Genomic DNA, 20,317 nt, shown 5'->3' on the forward strand with positions numbered 1-20,317 from the left:
AGGAGTTGTTACATTGCAATCGCCATATATATTATGACACAAGGAAACAACAGATATTTACACAGAGTAGAAACGCTTAGGCAAACAGCAAAAAATGTAAGCGTGGGGATTTTGGCGTGCTTTAGGTCTCTCTATTAAAAAAGCACTCCATTGATAGGCCTAGCTAATTTCATGGCGTGTGACCAAACTTCCTGGCCTCTGTTTGGCTCAGTGCACATTGTATGTCTTAGACCTATATTTCATATATACATTGGAAAATGCTCATGTTATATGAATTCAGATTTTATAACTCAGTTGTCCCAGTGGAGGCCCAAAAAAAAGTATCCTTATGGCTCCCGTTGAGCCACTGTATAACAATATATACTGTGCAGTATATGATTTTTACAGTGGAACCCTATGGATGATACACCTCGATTTGAGGATACAATGGCATATGTACAGAGCCTTAGATGCATTTAGATATAGTTGGTATCAGTAGAGTTTCATTAAACCATCGGTAGTGATTAATTTGTAGTTAGATTCTTGAAAAAAAAAAATTCCAGTTTAGATAAAATGTGTTCTTGATTTAGCTAGGTGTTTGTATGACCCGTGATTTACTGTGGAGCATGTTTTACATGATGTACGAAAGACAAGGTGAAGGTGCCCAGAAGGCGTACTAGCTCTGGCATGCTGCGGTTACATGGCTTGGTGTTCCAAGTTGAGGTACTCTTATGTAACCCACGCTAAATTAATACCGAGGTGTCACAACTGAAAGAGCAGGCAGATTATAAAATGTGCTGAAATATCAAAACAAAACCTAAGGAGCCCCTCGGGCCACAACATGTGACTTTATTTTATTAGCGTCTGTCTGCTTTTCCTATGGATTTGTTTAATTTCCATTATTAAGGTGATTGTGGCATTGTTCTCTTCACAAGTTCCCTAGCCATGTAAGCACAGAAAGGCTTTAAAGACTTAGCATTTGTATTTCAAGTGACTTCTTGATGAGTTTTTCCATTGTTTGTTCCATGTCCACTCCCTGAATCTGCACTTGTTCCTTATCTAAAGGCAGGATGTCCTAATTGATTTGGCAGTTCTGGATGAGAGGGTTTTCTATACCTGTCCGGTCACTTTTCTTCATCTTGCAATCACAGCTACATCCTGAAGTGCCAGTGAGTGGGCTGGTTAAGCATTGCCCTCTAGGTCTGTATTGTCTTAATGTTTGACATTGGTTGGGTAGACGTCATTAAATCCATTATAAAGTGCCTGTATGTGTATTTACATTGAAAGTGCATATCCATAGCTGCACTCTTAACCCGTTTTTTAGTAGTCAAATATGGTTACTAAAAGGTAACTCTAACTTTGATTCATTCCTAAATGGCTGACAGAAGCAATAAAGCTCCTTTTGTTCAAGAACAAAGCTATTAATTGAATTTGTAATTATAAAATATTGATGATTGTATAATGTAAATAATTTTATTATGAATCTGGAGTTGGTGTCTTTGGTATGTAACTAATTTAAAGAACCTAAAAATAAAAGTTTAAAGGGGTTTTCCATAACCTTTCCAAAGTGTAGGACTGGATCTGTCTGGTTCTGGGTGCGAGAAGCTACTAGTGGAGCATGTGCAGCAGCACTCCTACTGAAGCAAAGGGAGCAGCACTGTAGCCCTGTCCACTGCATAGTGTTGGTCCTGGGGAATTTTCACCTATTACTTGAATAGGATCGGTGCTGCATGTGCTCCTTTGTCCACTAGCAGCTTTTAGCATCCACGGAACTGGGAATACGTGTCCGAACACTGGGTGTCAAAAACTGTGCCCTCCAGTGTTCAGGAGCATGGGGGAACCAAAAGTCCTCCAAAAGTCTCCTTGTAAATGGAGTGTCAGTGTTCTTGTGTGACCAATGCTCCATTCACTGCTGTGGGACTCCAGGACTGTAATTTCCAACAGCACCCACAGCCTCCTACATGTAAATGGAGAGTCACTGGCACTCCATGCACAAAGAGGCTTTAGTGGACTTTTGGTGGCTATCCTCCTGATCGCTGGGGGACCCGGCAGTTGGGTCCCCAGAAATTGGTCACTTATCCCCTGTTCTATTGATAGTTGATGTATCCATTACAAGGCAACCCCTTTAGGAATCTGTTGTCCTCCTGCAGCCAGACCAGAGTAAGGAGACTTCTGTGTCAGCCAGTTGTCTTACAATCAGACACAAGATTAGAGAAGGGGCATGGCTGGGACAAACATTTCTTCATATATATATATATATATATATATATATATATATATATATATATATATATTCGTTTTATTTAAACCAAATAGCACCAAAGGTGGTTTAGGGAGAAAATACACTGGTGTTTTTCTTGGCCAGTCCAACTCCAGTCCAGGCTAACTGAAGACCACTCTGGTGTTTTGTTCGGGTCACCAGCAGGACACTATTATATTTTTGCTAATAACTGCTTGTCAGTCATAAATATAGCCTACTATTTCAGTCTAAAATGTTGAAATATACAAGTTTGAACTATATCTGCTCGCCGCACAGGTGTTGGTGAAGAAGGGTTGTTGTCATTGTTAAACCCATTATTATGATGAAACCTATGATTACAGTGCTAGCTCCATATAACCTGAATGCAAGGACATTTAATATTGTTCATAAAGTTTCTTTAAGGCTGTGGATCTAGGTGACCTAAATTAAATATTATTATTATTAATGCAAATCTTTAGTAGCCTTGAAATTACATATAGGCTTTTATTCACATTAGTTATTGTGTGCTTGTTTTGGATGTCTAAATGCAGAACATATTCTCAAAGGAGCTTGTTCAGCAAGTAAATGGTTTAGTCATTGAGAAGTAGTATATCCATTAAATATGGACAGTAGGCTTGAAAGTAAGTTTGTCAAGAAGTATAAAAACATGTCTGCTTTCTTCCAGAATCAGCACCGAACCACTCCACAGGTTGTATGTGCCATTGCAGTTCAGCCCCATTCTCTGCAATGAATATCACATACGACACATGGACAGGTGTGGCACTCTTTGTCATGTTCTTTTAAGCCTGCACAAACCCTTTACATAGGATAGAGTCACTTGAATCAAACAGTTTTCCCCTTTTTGAATTGTTACCTCCTTTGCCAAGATATTACCATTTTTGTGAATAGAACCACACTAGATGTGTAGGTGACTGTTCACAGTTGCGGCCTGTAGTCATGGAGCATTAGTAAGAAGGTGACGTACAGTGAAACAACAAAACCACTCAAAATGCATTCAAAAGTAGTCCTTTAGGGAGGTGGTCATCTCAGAGAAGATGGCCTGGAGCTATAACTTCTGGTAGATCTGAAAACCTGGGAGGGAATGCTGATAAGTTCCTTTTTAAGGCTTAGATCACTCATTGTGGCAAAGCTGCAGGTTTTGCTGTGTGCATTTTTGAGCCAAATGGAAATATACAGAAGGAGCTTATACTTCTCCATTCTGCTAAATCCACTTCTGAATTTGGCTCAAAAAGCACAGCAAAATCCTCAACAAGATACGCAGCTTTTTTGCAACATGCGGCCTCTGCCTAAACTAGTCATACATATTGGTGGTTTGTCGGTGGACCTCATTGACTATGGGTGTCCAACATTTTGTAACTAAAATTAGCAGAGAAAAAAAAGTCCTAGTCGTTTTTTTTGTTTGTTTTATTTTTGTATTCCTTCCCTCACTCATCAATTATCAGCAATCTCTGCAACAGAGTCTCCAACAAACACTCCAATGTTGATGTGATCCTAGTCTTAGTTTTATGTGGGCAGATATTTTTCTTTCATATGTAACCAATACCTCTGGAGAGCCTAGTTACATTATCGACTTTGATTTGGTATGAAATGAGATGGGTCAGGAGGTATGACCACACATGGAGTTGTAGGAAAGAGGGGGCAGGAAGTTTTACAAAGAATGCATGACAAAGACTTACACGATTGTATTTACAAGCCTGGATGAAAGTGCATCACCAGATGTTTCTAGATTTGTGGGTATTTACTTACAATAAAAATCTTCCATCTATAATACTAAGTTGTCATCGTTAAGCCATTATAGATGAAGGGACGACTGACACATAACCACAAATCATCGTATATGCTTGTGTGAACAGCTGAATTATGAGTAACCAAGTATATGTTCAGAGCACTATCATGTATTGGTTGGGGTAAAGGGAATCTGTCACTACAACCCAACATATCACCCCAGCCCCACAGATAGGTTAGGGTTACTTGAATCTACATTTTTGTCAATAGTATGACTAGAGCCTTAGCTGTGGTGTTATTTTTTTCTGTGCTTTTTTTTGTGGTTCTTTTTAATTAATTTTTTCAAAGGGCTTGTTTCTAAATCATGTAGTCTTCAAAAAAATTAACAGAATAAATATTGAAATAGTGGCGTAGTTGGATCGTGACCATGTTTTATTGGGCATACAGATTGTCTGGACATGATAGTTAAATTCCTTCATCATTTTCTCTGGATTATGTAAACCTACTGTAAATTCTACGCTGCACTATGCCCTACTGTCCTGACTTGTTAGCTCTTCTAGGAAAAGAGCATATATAGGTATTGCAATGTACTGTAAGACAAAGCCGACATAGAATAGAAGCCTAGAAATGTCTACACACCAGTGAGTGATTCCTTGGAGCTATACTATTGTTTACGCTGTCCATTGCTCTGGGGAACACTACAGCAGGTACGTTTCCAGGATGTATAGGTGTTTGTCTATAAATAACCCACAGAGCAAAGAGATGCTCTAAATTGTGGAAAAACGATAGCTGGGCGAGTAATTTTACGTCACTGCAGCCTTTGTACCCAATATCCTTTATCCTGCTGGAAAGTCAACATGTTAGTGAATGGGGAAACATGAGCAGCACTAGGCAGCTCCGAGGTTACTGCAGGTAATGGTTACCAGTAAGGTGGAAGTCTTGTATCTCCTTCCCAGCGATGATGAAAATTTACACTTGTCAATGAAAGATTTGTAACCTCTGTGAATGTTTATGAGAAACTACAGCAACAATCTGTAAATTATAGCCCTACATATATTGCAAACCTACAACTCCCATTATGCTCTTTACAGCTTTTGGATTTTATAACTTGCTGGCCTGCCGGGGTCGTATCTTCACCTGGAAACTACTGGTCTTCAGTATCATTCACCTTGACATGTAAACTGTGTATAATATCTGCATTGAATACTGTAACTAATAACTGTTTTTTTTTTTTGTTTTTTTTTTAACTGAAAATAATTCTACTTTTGGTCCCTTTCAGGTCTCGAATACCTGATATGTACGTGATGGTGGATGACGATTTTAACTGCTCCGTGGTCCACCATTAGTGATGTCCCATTTGATGACAAGTCTGCTTCAAGATGCATGTTATGAACTGTGTATCCCTGGTCAATGATAAAGAGAATGGTGACTGCAGTGTGGTCATCAGTGACTTAATGCTTGATGACCGAATAACAGCCCCACCAGCACCACCACCTCCGCCACCACCTCCTCCGCCTCATCCACCACTTCCCTTTCAGAACCATGGCTCTCAGTCAGGACCACCGCCGCCTCCTCCTCCTGGAGCTCCACCACCACCTCCACTTCTACAAAATGGTATTTATGGACATGGCAGTAATAATAGGAAAAAGAAAATGAGGAGCTTTTTCTGGAAAACAATCCCTGAGGAGCAAGTCAAGGGTAAAACCAACATCTGGACTATAGCTGCTAGACAGTATCAGTACCAAATTGACACAAAGACAATTGAGGAATTGTTTGGGCACCAAGAGGATGTAAATCCAGGAGTGTTCAAAAGAAATGGGAGTTCTAGGTCATCCTTCCGTGAGCCAAAGGATGAGGTAACTTTTTGATAATGCCACATAAGTTTTTACTAATTGTTTCTGTAGCTTATTAATGTAGTTCACCAGGCCTGTCATTGATATGGAATGGAGCGACAGCGAACATATGACATGACAGAGAAATATGTTTTTTCTTTTAAAGGTTCCCTTGAATGCATGCTAAGGTGCTTTGTAAACTCCAGGTCCATAAAGGGATTCTAAAGCCCCAAATGAATTTTTAAAACAATATGACCTATCCACAGAATAGGTTCTCTGTATCTGATCTGTGGGAGTACAACACCTGGATCCACATAGACCAGCTGATCTGGCTGCCTCCTGGTACCAGAAACCACAGCAGTGGGCGGGGAGTGGAAGCAGTTTGGTGCCTAGAGGCAGCCAAATCAGCTAAAGTACGTGGCGGACTCGCACAGTAGGAAAAATTATTTTGGCAAGGTGGCAAATGAAATAAAATTAGAAAAATAATCAATACTCGCTTGTTCAATCTCCTGAAGGCCCAGTGGTCCCCACCAGTTCTACAGCGATTATGTCACATACTTCATTCATGTGACTGCTACAGTCAATCATATGCCTCGGTGACCAAGGGCCAAGTGTCAAGGCTGAGGCCAGTCACTGCCTGCAAGCAGTCACTTGAACAAGATACTAAATAGAAGGGAATTGAATGGGTCAGAGTGTGTGTGATTGATATATATATATATATATATATATATATATATATATATACACACATTTTTTATTTATTTTTTCTTATTTATCAAAAAAGTGGATATATACTTGTGAGGATGATTATTCTCTCTAACATTGATATTATACAGTATTACAATTTGACACACGAGTGAAAGTTAAAACTCAAAATAGTATGCGACACTCTAGTTGTGTTATTTGTCGTATTACTAAAAAAGAATAAAACTTAAAAATAAACATATTTTTGTCGCATTTATTTTTTCACTGAAGATACTGAATATTTTGCAGCTGTGATATAACATTGTCAATTTGCGATGTTACCCAAGTAGTCAGTAAGCACTTGGATCCCAATTAGACACCTTCTGCATTAATTGCTAGTGTGAGTCTGTGCAAGCAAATTTGGTTAGTGGCATTGCCCTCGGATATGATGAAAGCAAAACACAGGTGTGCAAGTTACCTGCCCCCTTACATAGACTGTTGTCATCTGTAAAGATCATCACTCGTTGTGGTGGTAAATCAGGGAGTCCATTATGTTGATTAATTTTTACAATTTTCGCTAAGGCCAGTGTTAAAACCCCATGGACATAAGTAACTGAGCAGGAAGTGTCTGCTTTCACCAGGTCATCATTTAAAAGGGCTGTGAACCCAGAGCCTAGGCCCTACATCAGCCGGAAGGATACCATGGTTGAAATTGATGGACTTAGATGACCTTTTTCTGAAGTACTTGTATTCACGGTGGGTCTATGAGGTTGTCGTCTACAAGGACAGTGCCATGTTAATACAACAAATGACTGGACCGCCAGTACAATTGGGAAGGCTATAAAGAGCCTCGTGCACCCTAAGACACATGAGCTGTAATTTGCTTATGGCTATTTTGGTGCACTGTGGTCTTAGGTGTGAGCGTGTTTGAAGGTGGAGACAATAACAGGCGTTGCACATGTAGGAAAGCGCACAGGGTGTAAGAACAATTTATTCTGGCTGCTGCTGCTGTTATGGGGTGAGTCATGCTTCTCTTTGCATTTCCCAGAGTAGCCTGTTATACTAGCAAATGATTTTGTAGCCACAGAAGGATGTTGTGTTAAGCTCTTAATATTCTAGAGATGTCATGTTTAGCATTGGTACATAGCAAGTTCTCGTCATGTGTAACCTGAAGTGTGTTTCTTGGTACAGATGTACACCTTTATTCAGTTGATTTCCTACCCTATCCCCTGTGTGGTTAAAGAGGTCTTATGACTTACTGAAAAATTCACCCACTACAAGGAATTGTGATGAAATAATAAATGAACGCCACACCGGCACGGCCTCCCCGCTGGGCTTTGTTTACTTGCTTGCAGTGATGATGAGCTTGTGTGTCCCACAGGCCTCATCAGTCTCATGCTTTATACCCCTGAGGCCAATGACTGCTTGCAGTAGTGATTTCAGTATCGAGGCAATTCATTGCTGCTGCAAAATACAAATAAAAAAAACACCAGGGATGATGGTGGGGGATTGAATGGGTGAGTAGTTTCTTTTCTATTTTATCACAATTCCTTTATCGCAATACATTTTTGAATAACTTGGAAAATACTATTAACTCATTGTCTGTAAAGTGCTGCGGAATATGTTGGCGCTATATAAGTAAGCAAAATGGTGATTTTATCTGTGTCTTCCCATCTCTGCTATGTCAGCGGTCTACCTAGCAGTTTTTCTTGTAATGCATTTGCAATATAGAAATGACACATTGACCTATGTATCATCTGTGTATCACCAGAATCCAGCCTAGATAGGTTAGGGGCACCCGAATCTAACCATGTTCTCTTTTGGTGCCTCAGTTGCCAAGATATAGCCATTTTTGTCAATATGTAAATTAACTCTTTGTAGCAGTGAGGGGTTTATCGTTTACTTCATTGAACACACTCTTTATTCCAAACAGCTATTTGCATATTGACAAAAACTGCAATATCTCAACTATGGAGGCACCAATTCATAAAGGAAAAACACATTGTGGTTTCTGGTGACACTCTTTCTTTTGAAGGGTTGTCTCATAAACGTAAGCCCATCCCATATGCCTGCTGGGTCATATAGACATCAGGGAGGTGGCCTCCAGGAGCTGGAATGGACAGCCATTCTGTTTGCGTGGATCACATTTTTCTGACTAGAAGTGTCCTTGTATTACAAGGTGAATTATTCATCAGCATGACCACCATGTAACTCTACACTTTCTATAAGACTGCCTATGCTGGGGAAATGCCTGGTTGGGTTGTTGGCCAGAGGGTTGTGGAAGTAGGAGGATAATGGATAGTCAATGCCCATGTTCTGGTTTCCATTGTTGTTCAGTTTGTTGGAAGTTTTTTTCTTTCTTTAAAGAAACATTGCAGTGTTCTATTGTGTAATGTCTTTTCTGTAGAGCTGCTTTGTGTTTATTGATGTCATCCCTCTCTCAGATTTTTAGTTTTTGTTGGTTTTCTCCATTGGTTATGTCAGCTCAAACAATAATCTTGTCTATTTTTGGGGGGAATTCCAGGGAAAACGGTTTGTCTTGTTGGGTTTATTGCATTTTTGGAATATTCAAGGTTTGAATTGGCCATAACCAAAATGTTAAGAAAAAGAGAGACACACCGAGCACACTTATAGTGTAGAAAATTCGTAAGAACTTGGTGGAAATACCGTAATCAGAAATCAAAATAATAATAGACCAGATGGCCCCTCACCTGATGTGGTTGTGATCAACGCTCACAACCACGTATAGAGCTTATCAACAGGTGGAGGGAGCAGCACGTCTCATGTACACCGATCAAGGCAACCGGGAGAAAAAAAAAAATGTTCAATGAAGCAACGGACGGCGCTCACAGGTCATGATAGATTTTATTGGTTAAAAAGTGGTTTTCAATGGCTGTACAGTATATGGCTGTATAAGTCTCCACACACCTAATGTGTAACATTATCCCCATAATCTGGTCTCTCAGCCTTTCACTTTTACCAAGTCCGTTCTATCTACGCTGACGAGGTCCAACCAGACCGAAACAGCCGTCCGTAGCTGAGAAATTGACTTGGTAAAAATCCCACATTATGCAGTAAAGGCTTCTGGGAAAGTCGAGTATGATGTTCAGGGTGCTTCCTATAGAGGGCAGCATAACAGAGGCATTGTCTCCCTATTTACACCTTGGGAGACAGATTTGCATATTCCTCCCGTCATGCCTTACAGTGGAGTGACTATGGCTGTGTAAGGGCTCGTTCACATCTGCGTCGCCCTCTCCGTACTGCAGGTTTCCGTTTCCTGCCTAAAACAGAGGCAGGAGACGGAAACCTGCAGGAGTGTCTCTCACCCATTCATTTGAATGGGTGAGAGAGATGTCCGGCCGTGAGCGGCGGTGAGCGTTTTGCGCTCTCCGCCGCGAAACCGGGTTTTATAATCCGGACACAGTCGGACATGCAGTACTCTGTGTCCGGATAAAAAAATCCGGTTTCGCGGCGGAGAGCCTAAAACGCTCACGGCCGGACCCGGTCTGTGCTTTCCGTCTTCTGGCATGCAGAAGACGGAAAGCACAGAACGGAAAGAAGAACGCAGGTGTGAACCTAGCGTAAGTCTCCACACATCTAATAGGTGGTTTCTCCTTAAGGAGTGACATTATCCCCATAATCTGTTTTCAGTGGCGACCCTATACACATTGCACAGTGTCACTAAGGTAACGACAGCCAGTTCAGTCCTTCACACTCTCGATAACTCGCCCTTGTCATTACCATGTAATAAATGTGCAGTAAACTTTTTTTGTGTGTGTGTGTGTGGAAATATGTTAAAATAGCAGTGGGTGCGGACCTCCATGGGTGTCCAGCAATACATGTAACATCCTTTTGTTTGTTTTTGTCCACGCTGCAGCCCTTTCCTTTAGTAAGAGACGGCTATAAATTAGTGGAATGTCACCAGACTCCCATTAAAAGTCGCCTGTTGACGTATGTGCCCTGAATGTTTTCCTCAATCCCTTTTATTAAACCATGACAGAGGAGGGAGGTGGGTGTATAAATAAGAACATGCCAGTTATAGTGTAGTGTATATTCCAGACTTTTTTTTTTGTTAGTAGTACAATGTAATGAACTACTAGTAATTGAGTAGCAGCTGTCCGTTATCTTATTTGGCCTGTTTTAAGGTCTTCCATGTGGGTAACCCATAGTCAGCTGTTTAACACTTATCAATTTTATGGTGAACTTTAGAAAATGACATTTCTGTGATATTCGCGGGTTGAGAGTTTTAGTGCTGATTTATTGGTACTGGCAGTATTGCTGAGCATAAGTTAGCAAGTAGCAGGCACAGACATCCCACGATGTTCCCGCTTCCCATAGAGCATACTGGTGCTGTCTTCATCCCTTGTTAAGTGACACATTTGGGCTCAATTGTTCACATGATGTTAAAGAACATTTGATTCATTAGACCAGGCCATGTTCTTCCATTGCTCCATGGTCCTGTTCTGATACTTCCATTCTGGTTGTAGGTTCTTTCAACAGTGGGCAAGGGTCAGTATGGGCACTGTGACCAGTATGGGCATTGTGACCAGTATGTAGCAATCTATGAATACCCTCTCTGATCCAGCACTTTTCTATGATAGCCAGCTAACTTTTTCAGCAATGTACTAGCAGTCCTTAGGCATCAATGAACCCTAAGTGCCCACAACTGATGCTAGTCCATCACTTTAGTATCTACCTATTGGTAGGTGCTAAATGCTGCATGCTGGCCCCCACTAACCCGTTCCTTTTAAAGTTGCTTAGATCCCATTGCTAGCATTTTTTTTTCTTGCGCATTAAATTCAGACCCGGCTGTTCACTTGACAGATACTACTGTTAACCGTGTCATTCCCTTTACCCGTCAGTGGTTTCAATGTTATGGCTCGGTACAGTATGTATAGAATAGCCTGACCCACTACCTCGTAGTTCTGCACTTGTATGTTAATGTCGCTACATTCTCTCGGTAAAGCATACTGTTCACTTGTGAAGAACCATTTTGTTGTTCACTTTATTAGTTCAGACATGTTTGCGGGGTTCAATACTGTTGGTCTAGGGCAGGGATCAGCAACCTTCAACACTCCTATTGGAGCTTGGACTTGTAGTTCCACAATAGCTGGAAAATAGCCTACCCATGATCTAGGGTTTATACATTCACGGGAGCATTGTATGAATAGAGATAGCAATACAATTTAATAGCATAGTATTGTCTCTTGCCTTTTGTTCCAAGAAAAGGTCAGTGTTTGAGCTGGCAAGGAGTCTGGGCAGTGACTGTCACCCTATTTATGATGGGTAGATGAACGGTACAGTGTGTACCTACTCAAACCAGCAGCTGGTTTTCAGAACCAGGGTGCAAGACACGGATGTTCTCTTAAGAATTTATGTACTGTTTATTGTGTTATCCTTGGCATCCGTAGATGCCACGTGATTCCAGCAAGAAGCGCTGCTACTGTATGCCGAGGGCCAGCTCTGTGATGTACAAGTGAAAGGATTGTTTAGTGGAAGATTTTAATTTGTTTTGGGAGAGTCCTCATTACCTAATATGTTTTCGGTAGTGAGATAAGTTGACCTCTAATCCGAGCATCAACATGTGGGGAAGACATGAAGTCAGGAATAGATATGCCTTTCTTGTAGTCTGGCAGTCTACACAGGAGCTCTACTTGAACCTTTAAAATGCAAAGGAACATGGATTCATTTTTCAATTTTAATTTTTCATCAGAGAGTTATGGATCCAGGTAACAAAATAATGTAAAATAATATCTAGTTGCCATTTGTGGGCCCTGTGGTCATAGGTTCAAAGCCAACCCAAGACAAACACTGTATTAAATCTGTATGTTGCCAACTTGTTTGCATGGATTTCCTTGCAAGAATCCTCTGTCAAAAAGACACTTAGGGTCCATTCATATAGAGTTTTTTGACGAGGATTTTGGCGCTGAATCAGTGTCAGAATCCACGTGGAAAAAAACGCCTCCCCATAAAGTCCTATGGGTTCCGCTAGCTTTTTTTTTTTTTTCTGCTAGCGGAAACAAAGCTTCCTTCAGGCGGATTTCGCCTGCAAAAACCAACGCTGTCAATGGGAGGCAGAAAATCCATGAGGTATAGGCAAAAACTGTGTGGAAAAACAGCTAGCGGTTTTTTTTTTCAAGGTCCATACACTGTGCTGGAGGGAAAAAAAAATCCTAATTCCTGAAGCGGATTTTTACCTCACCAAAATCCTCACCAAAAAAAACTCTGTGTGAATGGACCCTAATAGTCCTGCGTCAGAGAGTCAGTGATTCCATGTGTAGGGAGCTAAAGACAGGAAAAAGCGGATTATATGATTCTCGATTCTACTTGGTTATATCTGACGTTATTCTCAAATGATATGAAATTTCTGCAGGGTTGGTTTTCTATGGAGATTGTACATCCTGTGCTCTGTCCTGCTGCCCCAGATAAAGACCTGTTTTCTGAGACTCTACATAGACAGAACTAGGCAGGAAGATGATAATACGGGAGGAGCACAGACGCTTTTATTTTACACACTACCCAGCTCAGCCATTACGTGATGGCTCATATAACTGATAACTGTTATTGTCACTTGTTATGCTTAGAACAAACCCCTGTACATCTATTGTCAGTTTTGCAAAGCTGTTTACTTTGACTATCTGTGTATAGGACATAAAGTGAATATGGATGAATACAGGACACAACCCATATGTTTAATAGCCATTATGTTTATCTTTTATCTTCTGGATAGTTGATTTTGGTTCATAATAATTCTCTGCTGTTCAGTATGGGGAGTATACAGCAGCCAGTGTGCGACAGAATGTGTATGTAGGGCCATGCTATCCATTATAAACATGGTTAGCATACAGATGTGTGCATTGCTCCTTAGAAGGAAGGTCTCATTGCATTACTGGTTTGCATTTATCAATCAACTGGGAATCTGGTTTGTTACTTGTATCCGTTTACATGGTAGTCTGCTGCTAGACTATAATTCATTCATATGTATATCTCAGATCCCATGCTACAATGTGCAGAACTTAAGCTTCTTATGTAAAATATGTCTGTATCTTGTAGATTTCCTTAATTTTGTGTTCTGTCTTTCTAGGTTTCTCTTCTGGATTCCAAGCGAAGCATGAATATTGGGATATTCTTGAAACAGTTTAAAAAGTAAGTTCCGCTTTAGTTGTACATGGAAGCAGGAGACTGGTATACTTCTAAGTAGCTAGAAATGAATACTAGTGAGATGGACCTTGTTAGCTTTTTAGTAATGTGCAATGAGGGTGTCGCCATTGCTCACATCTCTCCCTTCTATGATTGACAAGCACCCTTCCTTTCCTTACCAGTCATAGCTGGGAGGTGTCCTGCGATACAGTATGAGAAATGGTGCTGCCCTCTTTGCACCAAACAGTTCATTATGTTCACATAACCCCAATCTGACGGTGCTTATAGTTCAATAGAAACCGTACTCATGACAGACTCCCTACTTAGGACACCCACAGCATCCACATGCACATATTTTCGGCAAAGTTGCCCCAGCTCTGTGCCATCATAGAATATAGTCTAGTTGAAACTGAACCACAAATACATTGTTTTTCTTTATTTCTATATGAAGCAGAAGTTCAGTCATCGATTTTAAGCAATTTTTTTTTTTTTTTTTTTTTTTGTTTTAGGTCTGCTGAACATATTGTTGAAGATATCCGGAAGGGAATGTGTGATTTGTATGACTCTGAAGCCCTTCAGGAACTTCTCAAGATGTCTCCAGAGCCAGAAGAGGTATAATTTATCGATATACAGTAACTTCATGAACCTCATTTATGTTCACCCTTTATTCCTTACTCACCTTCCATGTCCTTTGAAGTTGCAGCAGTGTAATAAGTGACTTGTTAAGGGTTACTGCTTCTCCTGCACAGACGTAATGGTGATAAAGACTTTGTGATCTCATTAGTGACGTGACTTTTTCCATTGATAGAAGTGTCCAGCACACTTGGCTATTATTCAGTGAACCTAGGAAGTGTATATACAGTTACAGAGGAAGAGAGTGAAACACATGTATTATTTAGGCTTTTACTCGCTTGCAGTGAAGTTTTCAGTAATATCAATTGTCAGTAGCTGTTTCTTGAAATACTATTAAAATGATATGTGAATTAGAAGGATGGCTGATCCTTACAGGTACCTTATAAGGTTGTTTTGTGATCTATCCTCGTCACAAATATTCTGTATTTTCACCATAAAACAAATAACTCAATTCATCTTTTCATCCAAGCATCACAAAACCCCTTTAAAGGCATCAAATAACATATCATCAATACTTAGGTTGGAAAAAGCATATCCTGCTACCTCACTACATTCCTCTGTAATGTTTCCATTAGTGCTGACACCCTTCCTGTCTGAGACTAGATAATTTCTGTCACCGGCCCAGACACTAATCCTAATGAGAGGTGATGCTCAGATGTCGTTACATAGTTTTTATTGTATTGCAAAGTAGAATGAGTAGTAGGATCTCACCATATGTCACAAGTCGGGGGAGGTAATCAGTGGGTGCATTTATGTTATGCAAAAGAATATGTTTTAGAATTATTTGTGTAAACTGTGGAGATGTGGAAAAATCTTGTATTTAATAATCCATTCTGCTATTTTATATTAGTTTCAGTACCTCAAAACTGTGAATTCCTATTTGTTTCGGTGTGGCCCCAGCCCCTGCAAAGGGCATCTGTATAGGGCTTAGGTTAGTGATAGGCTCCAGGTTCATGATGTTCAGGAGCCTCCTATAGGACAGAGACTATTATCTGACACTTCTGCCATCACCTTTCTCCTACTGCAGAGCCGTCTTTCTTCTATCCACAGCTGCTGATTTGCTCTGCATGGTACCTGCATGCTATAGGATTTACGCCTCAGTCATTCTACTCTTATGGCTGACCTAGTGCTTCCAGGGTGAAGTGCAATGCAGTGGGAGCAAAAGCAGTACTGCTTGTTTTGGGGTTTTGTGATTTTTATTTTTTGGTTTGGAGCACTGAGCTTGTGGAGGACAAAGGGATGTCTCTATTAAAGGGGTTATCCAGGATTAGAAAACATGGCTACTTTTGTTCAGAAAGAGCCACACTTCCTCTTCTCAAGCAGGGACATATAACAAATAGGACTAAGCTGCAGTGTGACCATGTGACCACTGGAAGTGGAGGAAGTGGAACTCTTTTTAGCACTGGTAGTATTACAATGACGGCTAACACCTATTGATAGCACAGAGACCACATTTCACAATTCACTTGTCTGTTGTATGGGAGCGTTTTCTGTTACATCTTTAATCTATAGGTTTCTGTAGTGCACATGGCTGCTGTAAAGCAGACTTCTGTACTGTTAGGGTATGTTCACACAAAGGAATTTGGTGCTGATTTTCACTTGAATAGGACTGAACTGAAGAGTCCATGTGATCAATGAATATAACTTCACCTGGCCTGTGATGGAAAAGTTGCACTCACGGATCTCCGCTGCCGCTTCAGACAGCTGATCTGTGGAGGTCCCATATTTAATGACCTTTTCTAAGGAAAATGGCTTTTCCCTTAAATCCTGTACAGAAAATAGAATAAAAAATCTACAATTAGAAAATAAAGCTTAAAAAAAGAATATTTATCACTTTCTGATTTTTATCAGTAAAGGCATTCTTGGCGATACATCCCCAGGAACTGGCGTCAATTTATGTCTTGTCTAGGCCTGGTGTAAAGTGACTACCCCATACAGCAATACTTGGTATTACTAATAATGAGGGAAGGAAGATGAGCAGAGCTATATTTCTATTAATCCTTCATACAGAGGCTGTTATTTTGCTTTGTTATATGTGCTGGTAGCAGCATTGCCCTGCAGCCTCATTTGTTATCGCTCCTCTGACAAGCGCGTTCCCTAGGTGTACACGGAGCGCTCTGCCTACAATTGTGCTTATGTGGTGCCAAATACTTGAGGAAGCATTTAATTTGAGCTTGGCTGATTTATGAGCATATCCCACAATTCATTTCCATGGCTTTTCTTAGAAAAATCTATAAAATATTTAAGGGCATTTAAAGTCTGTCTATCTGAAAAGAATTGTTAAAGTGATTTTACATATTTTAGTAAGTATGTGGCAAATAACAATGCGCTAGTCTTCATTTAATTTCCAACCATATACTATGAGTGTCAGTGGATTTTGGGGATTTATGTATTCTTAGACGCCATAGTCTAGTCTAAAGTTAATAAAATGGATGATTTTAAGTCAATTCGGGTAATAGCTAACATCATTTCAGCCAACCCATGAGAGTTTGCTGTAATCTGGAGAGAAATCAGCCGTGTTTAAAGGGGCTCTATCAGCAAAATTATGCTAATAGAGCCCCACATATGCGTGAATAGACTTTAAAAAGGCCATTCAGGCACCGCAAATGTTATATTAAATCCCGGTCCCGTTTTTCAATAAAAGCATTAAAAAATATATGCAAAACTTATCGAACATGCACCATGGACGGGGATGCACGATGTGACGTCAGCTTCGGGCACGCCTGCCTCTTCTGTCTTCTTGTAGTGACGTCCTCTGGTTCCGTGTCTTCTTCCGACTTCTTCTCTTCAAATCCCGCACCTGCGTAGTAGCGCTTCCCTCCGAAGCGCTACTGCGCAGGCACACTCACGAACTGCCATTAAATAAAATGGTGAGTGAGCCTGCACAGTAGCGCTTCGGAGGGAAGCACTACTACGCAGGCGCGGGATTTGAAGAGAAGAAGCCGGAAGACACGGAACCAGAGGGCGTTACTACAAGAAGACAGAAGAGGCAGGCGTGCCCGAAGCTGACGTTGCATCGTTTATCCCCACCCATGGTGCACGATAGGTAAGTTTTGCATATATGTTTTAATGCTTTTATTTAAGAACGGGACCGGGATTTAATATAACATTTACGGTGCCTGAATGGCCTTTTTAAAGGCTATTCACGCATATGTGGGGCTCTATTAGCATAATTTTGCTGATGGAGCCCCTTTAAGGTTTTCAGTCACTGGTCTCCGAGTAGATTTCTTCTTCTCCTGGTGTCATTTGAGCAGGTCTAAATGACTGTACTGGGCAATATGGACTAAAATGTTCACCATATCACTGAGTGTCACAGGCTGCTTTGTACATGGGCTGTGTTCATACGTCTATATATGCATCCTAATAGTCAGCTCTTCTCAGACTGGAAGGCTCAGCTGGGCAGATACTTTTGACAGAAGTGATTATGTTGCTAAACCAGAATTTGCCACTGTCAGACAAAGGCCTATGTAGTCTATAAATGACATACTTTGTCATCATTTTAATATTCTGTTGGGTTCCAGAGATTTAATTTCAAGAAACTGAAGCAGTTTTTTTAAAGTTGTGAGATCACTTCATCCACTGTTCAGTCCTAGACCTCTCCATTATCTGCCGATGAGATCCCAGTAGAAATCAACCACTTTTGCTGGTGGGTGCGATGCGTGTAGTTGTGAAAAATGGGAACAAGTTTTAACAAAGTGTACTAGAAAGTTTGAGTATTTTTAATTTATTACCATTTGATCCTCAGTAAACATACTGTACAGAACGGCTTTTACCAAGAATTGAGAAGTCTATTAATCGTTGGCACATAGCTTCCAGATTAACCAGTGACTATCCACTTTGGGAACAAATGTATTATTCATTTTGTTTAAAAATAGAAGCCCTTCCTCTTGGCCCGCAGCACAGAGATATACAAAATGCTTCAATTATTTCAGTGAGTGGTGTATTGTGTAACAGACGCATTAAAGGTGTGAACAAGTCTGAGACTGAAGAAGAGCATACCAGAAAATGTGGGCAGCATTGGAGAAGTCCTTATAGTTATGCATGGATAGTGGTTAAGAGAGTTAGAATAAGAAGTATGTTTCCTTTTTTTTTTCTTGGTTTTTATTTCTGAAAAATTAGCTACAGAAAATACAATGGCATTATTAAATTAATATTAATAATCTGCATAGCATGGAAGTGAAGTCTTGCTTTATCCAGAATGATGAGCTGTTGATTAGAGATGAGCGAACACTGTTCGGATCAGCCAATTCGAACAGCACGCACCCATAGAAATGAATTGTGCTTCCGTTGATTTCTATGGGTGCGTGCTGTTCGGATCGGCTGATCCGAACAGTATTCACTCCTCTCTAATGTTGATCTGTTGGCAGGGCTTTTACTTTTGTCTCAAATGTCCAGTTTTACTTTTTTCCATTTTTTTTATCACCTTTTGAGCATATTGCGTGCAGTAAATCTGAATTTGTTCATAGATTTGTAAAAGATTTGCATGTCAAATATGACATATTTCTGTATAGATGATTCTATAATAATACACTACGCAAATCCTATTATTGCAACTCATTGTGTTTTTTATACTACGTAAGGGATTATGTATAATTATATATGTGTGTATGTATATACATATATATTTTCTGTTTCTGCTTTTATATTATATCGTGCCTTAACATGCTGTGTTGGCTACATTGAGGATTACAAATAACCTTACAGGGTTGTATTTATATAGAAATAAAACAATTTCAAAGTTATGTGGGGGGAAGAATTTGGAAGGGCTATTATCGGCTTAGTGTACTGTACAGTCTAGGAGCGTCCTTTCATATTGGGAACAATTGAGCTATCCTGTTTCAGTGAGATAGAATAAACCACCTGGAAATGATGGCATTTAATCTGGATATCATCTATGCTTGTGCTTACGTTGTCTGCTTTTTGGTGTATTGATACGTATATAATAATATAATCTCTCTAAATTTTGTTTCTTCATAGGTAAAGAAGTTGAAAGCTTTCAGTGGTGAAATAACAAAATTGTCCCTGGCAGATTCATTTATGTACATGCTGATTCAGGTGCCAAAGTAAGTTAAAACGGAAAGAACATGGAAACTTGTGTGTCAATGTGATGGCTTCTGGGTCACTCGTCTCCTGTCTATCAACCATTTCTTCCATCTGTACTGTCCTCTTCTTTGTACTGACATGTACAGGCTGTTCTGTTCTTAGAAAACTTATTAGAACATTCGTAGTTCATTGAATAGTCACTAACTTTTTTCATCTCCTTTTCTTTGTTGGACTCACCATATGCAATACTTTATTATTCTTGTGGTTGCACTAAAGTATAAGAAGAAGCATCTCCCTGGATCCCCCATATACTTGTACATTGGTTGATCTCCAGTGTGGGACACCATGTAATAGGTTTACTCTCGGTGGGGGCAGCTCTGACATAAAGGAGTATTAAGAGTGGTCGTTCTCTTTTAATACAGACAGATCCTGCACTTCAGGATTGTTCAGTTCAATAATTGGATTATTTTTGTCTTCGTAACATTTTTGTTCCGACAGAAGACAAACACAGAAATTGTACTTGAGATAATGGTCCACGTTCGACCACATCTGACACTGGTTCAGAGATTTACTAAATCTTCTGTAATGTTCTGCAGACTGACATTATATATGTCATCTTGTGTTATCAGCATTATTTCAACAGTTGTCTATTACTTTGTGTTTGAAGCTCTTTTAAGGCGTTGGTGTCTGAGTCAGTCAGGGTTGGCCTACTTTTATGGATACACTGGCTCTTCCAGAGGCCCTGAAATCCTTCTTCTTCTGTTAGTCAACTAAGCTAAAGGGAATGTATCGCTTCCATTTGTTTGTACTAAACAAAGTTGGAAAGTGATACATTCTTTTTAATTTCATTATTTTCTGGTTGTAGATGTTCTTATTCTATTTTCTTTAGGCTGGGTTCACGTCTGAGTCTTTGTTGTAGACTGCCACTGAGACCTCCAAAAATTGTCGGAGTGATAAGTCCTGCACAGAGGACTTTTGTCTCCGCCGGTTTCAGTATAAAAACACGGATACCTGACAGACC

The 20,317-nt window shown here is 40.1% G+C and overlaps 1 protein-coding gene across 2 annotated transcripts in view; it reads left to right on the top strand.

Annotated features, from left to right (window-relative positions):
• The window catches only part of FHDC1 (FH2 domain containing 1), a 39,955-nt gene that overhangs the window by 4,657 nt on the left and 14,981 nt on the right, over positions 1-20,317 (top strand). For both annotated transcript variants that reach the window (XM_075287744.1, XM_075287736.1), the window contains exons 2-5: positions 5,244-5,820; positions 13,565-13,626; positions 14,130-14,232; positions 19,231-19,316. In XM_075287744.1, the coding sequence (XP_075143845.1) occupies positions 5,344-5,820; positions 13,565-13,626; positions 14,130-14,232; positions 19,231-19,316 (728 nt within the window). In that variant the 5' untranslated portion in view covers positions 5,244-5,343. The remainder of the gene's footprint in view (positions 1-5,243; positions 5,821-13,564; positions 13,627-14,129; positions 14,233-19,230; positions 19,317-20,317) is intronic.

Source organism: Leptodactylus fuscus, chromosome 1 (assembly GCF_031893055.1).
Source record: "Leptodactylus fuscus isolate aLepFus1 chromosome 1, aLepFus1.hap2, whole genome shotgun sequence".
Taxonomy (NCBI): domain Eukaryota; kingdom Metazoa; phylum Chordata; class Amphibia; order Anura; family Leptodactylidae; genus Leptodactylus; species Leptodactylus fuscus.